The 10,084-nt window shown below is 34.7% G+C and overlaps 1 protein-coding gene across 1 annotated transcript; it reads right to left on the bottom strand.

Annotated features, from left to right (window-relative positions):
* Window positions 1–6,753: 6,753 nt before the first annotated feature.
* LOC107711465 (deleted in malignant brain tumors 1 protein) lies at window positions 6,754–9,594 on the bottom strand. The gene is made up of 7 exons (XM_016516445.1): window positions 9,566–9,594; window positions 9,114–9,461; window positions 8,716–9,024; window positions 7,939–8,247; window positions 7,486–7,794; window positions 6,973–7,106; window positions 6,754–6,870 (listed from the first exon to the last, which is right to left on the bottom strand). Exons 2-7 carry the CDS (start codon window positions 9,151–9,153, stop codon window positions 6,754–6,756), a joined length of 1,218 nt encoding a protein of 405 aa, XP_016371931.1. The 5' UTR covers window positions 9,154–9,461; window positions 9,566–9,594.
* Between the last annotated feature and the right edge of the window lie 490 nt (window positions 9,595–10,084).

The raw sequence follows: 10,084 nt of genomic DNA, 5'->3' as shown, positions 1-10,084 counted from the left end.
CGATTAGCCTGAGAAAACTAACAGTTCCCACGTGAAAAAAAACACGTGCTTTTTCATTGAAAAGAGTTTAAATCGGATAAATACTTATTCATACAAGAATCAAATCAGCCGGCTCAAGAGGAACAACAAGAGCAAAAAACTGTATGACAGTCGGGGAAGAGCTAAAGGTGCAATATACTTATTTAGCGATTTCCTCGAAGCGGACGCTAGCTTACAATTGACATACAAACTTGTTGAAAATTAGCACCCAGGCAGTTAATTTATGATGTGCCGAGTTGTTTTCGTAAAAAAAAAAAAAGCGGTTTATACAGCATATTCGGACATCCTGCATTGATTTACGCATTACGCATTTTTAGCTAATGTTGGGAGTCTCCCTCTACGGGAGGAGCTCTGGTGTAATTCACATATTTAACCACAGGAGGGCGTTAATTTGCGTTTCGCTGACTGCAATTTTGTAATTTACAGATCTAAGAATATTTTTCTGCTAATCAAAAGAGGTTATTTGGCAAATGTAATCAACATCTAGTAAATCACAGGTTAATCAACTATTTATGAAATGATATTAAAACAATATAAAAAAATGAATGCCAGCTCCGGCTCGAGTTATAACCAAAATAAATAGCAGCCATGTAATTCACACAATTCACCACAGGAGGGCGTTTGGTTAAGTTCTTTTGATTCGCATGTTTTTAAAAATGATTTGAAATGAATATTAAAACACTTTTTTAGTCTACTCGAGTCAATGTAATTTACTCAATTCAGCACAGGATGGCGTTGGTTACGTTCCTTTGATTCGCATGATTTAAAATATATGTATTTTAACAAATCACACAACACAAGAAAATGCACTACAGAATTATGTAATCCATGCAAAAATATTTTAAATTAAAGTTAATATTAAGAGACTATACAGTATTCTGTTTACTGATTTAAGAATATATTTCCCCAGATGTTCTTTTGCTGCACAGGATAATCGATAATTTATTAAATATAATTTAAGTATAAAATAAATAATTCCGACTCGAGTTATAGCAATAGAAAAAAATCAGCCGGTTCAGGAGGAACAACGACAGCAAAAAACTGTATGACAATCGGAGAAGAGATAAAAGTAGGCTATAATATAGCTACTTATTTAGCTGGACCATAATAGCCTTGTCGCAGCGATTTCCTTGAAGCGGACACTAGCTCAAAATTGATTACATCAAGGCAGTTCATTTACGATGTGTCGAGTTGTTTTCGTAAAAAAGCGAGTTATACAGCGTATTCAGGCATCTCCTCCATTGATTTACGCATTACGCATTTTTAGCTAAAGTTGGGAGTCTCCCTCTACGGGAGGAGCTCTGGTGTAATTCACATATTTCACCACAGGAGGGCGTTAATTTGCGTTTCGCTGACTGCAATTTTGTAATTTGCAGATCTAAGAATATTTTTCTGCTTATAAAAAGCGGTTATTTGGCAAATGTAATCAACATCTAGTAAATCATATGGTAATCAACAATTTATTAAATGATATTAAATCAATATAAAAAATTGTAATGCCAACTCCGGCTCGAGTTATAACCTTAAAAAATAGCAGCAATGTTATTCACACAATTCACCACAGGAGGGCGGTGTTTGGTTAAGTTCCTTTGATTCTGACCTCTTACGTTTTAAAATATGTGTATTTTAACAAATCATACAATACAAGAAAATGCACAAGAGAATTATGTAATCCATGCAAAAATATTTTATTAAAGTTAATATTAAGAGACTTTAGTCTTTTTACAGTATTACCGATTTAAGAATATATTTCTAAAAAAAATATTAAATTAAATTAATCAACTCAGCAATGTAATTCGTTCAATTTACCCCTGGAGGGCAGCTGAACTCTGCAGACTCAAATTTATAAATATATTACATATATACAGAATATATTTTTACTAACCAATAATCAGTAAAATCACAGGGTAATCAACAATTAATTTAATAATATTAAATCAATGCAAAATTATCCTCTGGCTCGAGTTATAGCGCTAGGAACAAAGAGCAGCAATGTAATTCACACAATTCAACACAGGAGGGCGCTTCCGCTTACTTTAATTTTTTTAATATATTATAATATATTACAGATGAAGCCCTGTGATGGACCGGACTGGCCATGCGTCCAGCGTTTCTCCGTCTGCGGTCCAAGACATTGGATATACCCCAGATCCTCTCGAGCCTACAGAGGACAAGCAGTTTGAAGAAGGGATGGGCAGATGAAGATCTAATAATATATTTGTACTAAGAAAAATTAATTATTTACCAGATGCGTGTTTTTGTTGTTGTTTTATTTTGCTTCAGAGTGTAATCAATTTATTAATAAATATTAAATCAGTGCAAAATAATTTAACGCAAGGTTTACTTCTGGCTCGTTTTGTAGCCTAACAGTTATGTGTGTTTTAAAGTTGTGAAACAGAAATAATGTAAGTAAAGGATGTTCTGTGTGTCTTTTAAATTACTCTTAGTCTTAAATGAATAAATCATAAATCAGTTCAAAATGAAAACGTTACCGTGACTGATCTTAAATGAGCTTCACGGCTCGTCAAACATCAGAGCAGAAAGAAGCGCTTCAGTCAGGAGTTCCTGAGACTCTCTGAGGGCTTTGAGGATGTTTGGTAGTTACTGAGACTAACTAGTTGACAGACCAAGATCACATGAGGCTCATGAGCAGCCTAGTCACATGTAGCTTTTCTAAAGTGTCAGAGATGTGAGTGTCGCCCTCCTGTGGAGAATCCAGGTTCAAATGTTGTGTGCTTTAAAATGATTAAAAGGAAGAAAAAAAAAGGATCCACAGATAAGTGTGAATAGTTCTGACTGGCTGTTGGTGTTGCAATGCATTCTGGGTATATTCTTATGCTCTCACCCTCTTAGAGAAGTATAGAGCATTTCACAAAAATCAAAAAAAGAGTGCAATTACAGTACCTAGTTTCAAATTATTTTCATTGGAAAGAAGTATTTTCTTGTTTGTCTCAATAGCAGATCTTTCATAAAGCATAACTGAAACCAATATTTTTGATTAGCCGGATAATAACAGTTCTGTATTTTAAATTCAAAGTTCTTGCAATGTCAGTGACTATCAAGGACTGTAACTGAGTGTTTGTGATGGTGACAATCTTAATACATATTTAAAAGAAAGCACGAAGTCTTGAGGTTTAAACTACAAAAAATCTAACTGATAGTAATAAATTCTAATGTAAAAGACCAAAAACAAAAATGTCTTCAGCACAGTCACTGTGGTACAGTGGATAATTGTTCACCTTTGGCTATGACATTAAATCCATCAAATCCATCGTTTTATCACTTAAAATGAGATTCAAACAAGATAAAACTTTGAAAACTACTAAAGCCCAGTGGTGCAGAGGCTGAACAAGTGACTTAACATCAACCTGCGCCAGAGACGTGTTCAAATCCCACAGATGTCATGAATGATTTTTACTCAGTATATGACCAGAAATAAACATAACCCAACCCTCACAGCTTCTGTGGCTCAGTGGTTAAATGATGCTGTATCAATCAGTTTCATTCAATCTACTGTTCGTTTCGGTTTAGTTCTGATGCTGCTATTAATTAAATTACTTATTTAAATTTACTTATAATTATTATTATTAAATTACTTTCTTGCAGGCCACAAAAAAAACAATGGAAATGCCAAATAATAATAAAAAACAATCTTCCCATCCAAAACAATCCCTGATCAACAAAACATGAGAACAGGAATGTAGAAACATCGCGAGCAAATGATTCGCAATAAAAGCAATCCCAGAGTTTTTTTTATGACATATTTTTTTAAACAAATAAAACATGATTTTAAAGGCTGTGCTCTTATGAAGACAGTCAGAACTAGAATCATCAGAGCTTCACACAACACCTGCTGCAGGATCAACAGAGACAAACAGCGCGATTCCTCATTATTACACTTTACAATGTCAATATCAGTACGATTTGTTCAGAGATTAAAAACGAAACGCAACAACTACCGATTCATTTGCTAAACAGCGCGTGCAAGTCACTGAACAAGAGAAATTCGCTTTATGCGGAAAGTTACTTACAGGTGAGTCGCGTCACACTCGATTCCAGCGTTTCATCGGACCGTGTGTTGGTTTTATTTGCAGATTCGCTGAAAAACATGTTGTTAAACTGACATTAACAGCTGTCATCTGCAGGATCTGCACGTGTTGTTGTTGTGACTCTCAAGCGTCATGCTGAAGGAGTCCGACTGAAGCTGAAACCCGATAATGCCGCCTAGTGGCGCGGAGGCAAAACTGCACTTTACTTTCTACAATTCTGCTATTCGTGGGAAATTGTTGATCTTGTTTATGTATTTTAACAAGAACAGAGAGAACAGAACAAATTCCTGTTTAAGTTCATTAGACTCAATTTGCAGCGGTGTAATTCACAAAAATCACCACAGGAGGGCCTGCTTTAGGTCCTCTGGCTTTTTTGCATGTCAGTTTATTTTAGTAGAAGAGGACAGAACAAAATCACACACAAACAATAACCTACAATAGCAATGCACAAAAAATACCACAGGAGGGCGTTCATTAGACTTGGTTCAACTTCAGAGTAGTCTATCATTCTGTGGTGATTTTTAGGAATTACAATCGAGTATAATAATAATCTTAACCTGGTTTCGCCCTCCTGTGGTGATTTTTCTGAATTACACTGCTACAACTTATAATAAATGCTAATGTAAAAGGCCAAAAACAGTGAATTCAACACAATCTCTGTGGTACGGTGGATAATTGTTCACCTTTTGGGTGTATTGGGTCAAATCTAGCAAGTTTTAAAGATACTTGTATCCCTTAAAATGAGATTTACACTACAAACAAGATAAAACGATAAACCATCTGTTTTATTTGAAGCACAGTGGTGCAGTGGCTAAACATGAAACTTTGACTTATGAAATTGCAACCGAGATGTGTTCACATCCCACATATGAATTGAACGCTTCAGCCGGACCAGTTTACAACCAACAACACATCACTTATTCTGGAGAGTCAAGACACAAATACAGACATTATCAGACATACTGCATCTAAAAAATCTCAAAATAAATTAAATAATAGTTAACAAATATAAACTAAGTACATAAACTGAATTCCTAAACAGTGTAAAAAGATTGCAGAGTATATTATATGTAAGCAATCACATACCTTTAATAATCTTTTAGTTCAATCTGCTTTTCTCCCCAGCTTAGTTAATAAGTTTTTGAGAAAGTTACTTACAGGTGAGCCGCGTGACACTCGTTTTATCAGACTGTTTTGTTTTGTTTGCCGTTGAGCTGAAAGATGTGCTCTCAACGTGACATTAACAGCTTTTTAGACTAAATCATCTGCAGGATCTGCACGTGTTGTTGTTGTGACTGTCATCAAGCGTCATGTTGTCAAGCAGCCGAAGGAGTCAGACTGAAGCTGAAACCCGATTATGCCGCCTAGTGGTGAGGATGAAAAATGTAAACTAAATTCTAAACTAAACTCTGTTAATCAATCCTGTCATGTAGTGTCATATATGTTATATAGTGTGTATATGTATGTAGTATGCACACACACACACACACACACACACACACACACACACAGTGACATAAAACTGTTACTGTGTCATCCAATAATTTATTATCTTATGAAACAATAAAAACATTACCTTTTAGTAGAAATAATATCTTAGCTCTCTAAGCTGAGTAAAAAAAATCTTATATAGCTTATATAACCTAATAGATATATTTAAGAAAAAACTTTCAGAGGAACTTGACTGAATGTGTATGTGTAATTATGTGTATTACACTAAGATATTTATAAGTAGATACGTTTTTTTTTCTACCCCAAGCCAAAATAAAGCCTTGATTCATTGCATTGATTCAAAATTGTGTCCCTCTAGAACAGGGCATAATGTTAGAATAATCTAAAACGTGATCGACTGAAAAAAGGAGTATTAATTTTTTATTAGTAAATATAGAAATTGCAACAACAAACACATATAGTCACTGGGTGCTGTCAATCTTCAAAATGGTTAAAAATAATTTTTATATGTGGGTCATCAGAAAGAACTTTTCAAACTTGGAAAATGCATTGCGCACCTACAAAGTGTGGGAAGAGAACATTACTGAACATTGGTTGTGCAGACAAAACAATGTATCTAATGTACATTTTCCCATTTACAATTTGCCTAAAAGATGGCTTTTGGTTACAAACAAATGACAACTAATTTATCTCAAAACAACATATGGTGTGTCTTTAGATTGGTGGAAAGCTGTTCATTATTATAGCTGTTAAAACATACAAGCAGGACATGATTATAAAAAAAATATACACCACATAAAGCTGACATGCTTTAATATTTTAATGACTTAAGAATTACCCATGCAATATTAATTTGTTTTTCAATCACATTCAGTATTGCCAATGATATCCCTTGGGTGAATTTGCCAATGTAGCACTTTCAACTACAGTAGTAACATTAATACCAACATTTAAAAACATATAGCTTGTAAAATGTTCAAAAATAAAGTATTTGTATTATATATTAAAATGTTATGGTATTATATTTTATTTACGGAATATAATATTTGAATTTGAATTTCCATTAACTTTCTAAACAGCTGGAATAAAAAATTAGAAAGCTGTTTTTTTCCACCAATAACCTGTGGAAATGTCAAAAAATATTCTACATTTTAAATGAAACATCTCATTACAACTACAATTTCAATACAATAACAATATATTATCCAGCAAGTCAGTTACATTTTCTTGCAGGCTTCTTTTTCTGGGAGACCTCTTGGAAGACTTTTCCATCTTTCTGAGTTTTCCAAGTCAGTGAGAAAGGTCCGCTTATATGCAGCTTCTTCTCCATCTATGAGATTCAAGTGAATGTAAATACAGAGAATCAATTATATTAACATTGTAACAACAGCAGAAAAATGCAGCTCATTGTTACTCTTGTCACTGCTCTCACCTCCTCTGAGAGTTTACTCATGGTTTTATGAACGTTTGGGTCGAACATGGGGTCGGTCTTTACCTCAATCCTCAACAGGACTTTAACACTTGTGTCTAAGCCCTGGACAGACCCTCTGTTTATGGAATAGGGCTCTAAAGAGCAGTGTCAAAGAGGTAAAATTAAATATTTCTGTATAATAAATCATTACAATTATTTGTTATATTTATTCTTTTATAATTTTTTATTCATGAAAATATATTACACAAATACATAAATATTATATAAAATAATATTACTTTAGTTTCTTCAAGCATACAATTCAAGTGTAAAAAAAATACACGTAATTTGTGTAAAAACAAATTATAGGAAGGAAGAGCAAAACCTCAACAATCAAACAATTTTAGTTTACTGATGTAGAATTTATTTATGTAATGCCATATAGATTTGCACACAAAAACACATCAGCTTTACTTCAATTATTTCAAGATTTAAATATGAATATGTGAATATTAAAATTCGATTGGCACTCACCACTGCAGATGACTCCAGCATCGTGCAGGTGATCGAGGTTGTTGTGCTGCCAGTGATCTATGTTACATTGTATCAATGAAGACTCTTTCCCTACACAGTCAACAGAATTCATCCATACTGGGCCAGATCCCTGTCCAAAATAAGCACCACCTTTTGCCTTTATAACATCTCCACAGCCCAGTTCTCTACAAACCACTGCAGCATCTGTTAGATTCCAGCCATCATCAGATACTGTTCCCCACTGACCGTCATGAAGAACCTCCACTCGTCCAGAACAAGAGCTATTACCATTCACCAGCCTGACAGGGACTAATGGCAACACCGATGAAAAGAACAAAAAACATGAAAAACTTTCATGATTTGTTGATATTAAAAGAACCTTCTCAAATGTATGAGCAAATAATGACACAATTTTGTTTTAACTTTAACATGAATTTACAATTTTCAACTCACGGCCACATATGACTCCAGCGTGCTCTGCAAAAAAACATTTATGTGTTCCCCATCCCTGAATTGCACAGGTGCTCAGAGCTGCCTCTTCTCCATTGCAGTTTACATTGCCCATCCATATTTGTCCTGATGTGGCTCCAAAATAAGCACCATATGTTAATACTTTAATATTCCCACAGCCCATCTCTTTACATACCACTGCGCCATCTGATCCATCCCATTTATAATCACACACGGTTCCCCATTTTCCATTATGGAGAACCTCCACTCTTCCAGAACAATCGTCAAAGCCTTCTACCAGCCTCATAACAGCTAATGACCATGCAGAAGAAAACAAAAGAAACAGCAAGCAATTACAATCATATTGATTGTCGTTTACCTTAAAAATTCCAGTTAGAAATACAATACAAAAAGCTATGGAAGCCCATTTCTGCCAAGGAATAAAAAATTTAAAAATTATTGTGGCTTCCTCACAATTCATACTTTTTCTTGCAATTCTGAGTTTAAATCTCACAATTCTGGCTTTTTTTTCTCAGAACTGCCTGACCTTTTTTCTCGCAATATCTCACAATTCTATTAATTTTGAGTTTAATATTTTTGTATTGTATCTCACAATTCTGACTTTTCCCCCTCAGAATTGCAGGTTTATATCTCACAATTCTGCATTTATATCTCACAATTCTGAGTTTCTACCTCGCGATTCTTTTTTTCTCAGAATTGCAAGAAAAAAGTCAGACTTGTGAGATAAAAAAGTTGCTATTTTAATTTACACTGACTTACACTGACAGATGACTCCAACATCCTCGGAATGATTGCAGTCATTCAATTCCAATTCATGATATTCACATTTGCTCAATGCAGACTCATTTCCAGAGCAGTTTACATTATCCATCCATATTTGTCCTGAACCTTCTCCAAAATAAGCAGAACTCTTCACCTCGATGGCATCCCCACAGCCTATCTCTCTACACACCACTTCAGCTTCAGACAGATCCCAGCCATCATCACACACTGTTCCCCAGGTCCCATTATAAAGAACCTGCACTCGTCCGGAACAAGAGTTTATGCCACTCACCAGCCTGGTTCTGGCTGATCAGACACATGAATAAGAAACAACAAGAGCATGAAAACTTTGAGCACATGGTATGCGGTTAAACTGTAAAAGGTTTTGTACTCACTCTGACAGATGACTCCAGCATACATGTCAAGAAGGCACATGACTTGTCCCCATTTGTCCGCTTCACCCACTGGACATTCTGTCAGTGAAGACTCGTTCCCGAAACATTTCACCTTAGTCAACCATATTTGTCCTGAGCTCTTGCCAAAATATTCCGCTAACTTCACCTCTTTCGCTTCCCCACAGCCCAACTCACTACACACGACATTTGCGTCTAACAAATCCCAGCCATTGTAACACACCGTTCCCCATATTCCATCGTGGAGAACCTGCACTCTTCCCGAACAAGAGCTGCTGCCGTCAACGAGTCTGACTGAAGAAGCCTCGCCTGACGTGAAATTTCCCAAAACTGCTTGGCAGGAGAGAAAAAACATTGAGAATCACAATTATATTATGCAATATGCAAGGCGAAAATAAGCTGCTTATAAGTATGAGCTGTGTTTGAGCTCTTACTTTGAAGGAAAATGAGCCATATGGTACACAGCTGCGCTGCTGTAAAGAAACTATAAGAAAGATGATAATGCTAAAAGATATGTCTGAGTAATTGAGAGCAACAATAGCTGATTTCAATAAATAATGTTACTTTTAACATTACCCTAATTAATATAAAAAAACAAGAAGATAACTATAGTTTCTGTAAGAATTTACTTAAAGCCTTTAGGCTAATGCATTATGAAATATTTTTAATGCCTTGTAATGCACCTTACAATGTATTGTATGATCTTGAATAATTATAACCACATTAATAATACATTATAATACCTATTGTATGTTACACCTTTAGAAAGTATATTTCATTAAAATAGATGACAAACAACCAATTTCAGAAGGAACAAGGAACCTGCAAATATTAGGCTATAATACATTTTAACTTTGGTTACAATTATTTATGAGAAGATAAAAGATATTATAACATACATTATAAATACCTTTATAATGGTTTATAAAGGTATTATATTACATAAAGGCTTT

The sequence above is a fragment of the Sinocyclocheilus rhinocerous genome, unplaced genomic scaffold (assembly GCF_001515625.1).
Source record: "Sinocyclocheilus rhinocerous isolate Xijiao unplaced genomic scaffold, SAMN03320098_v1.1 scaffold208, whole genome shotgun sequence".
Lineage (NCBI taxonomy): Eukaryota > Metazoa > Chordata > Actinopteri > Cypriniformes > Cyprinidae > Sinocyclocheilus > Sinocyclocheilus rhinocerous.
Note: the sequence above shows the minus strand (reverse complement) of the source record. Positions and strands in the feature narration are given on the sequence as shown.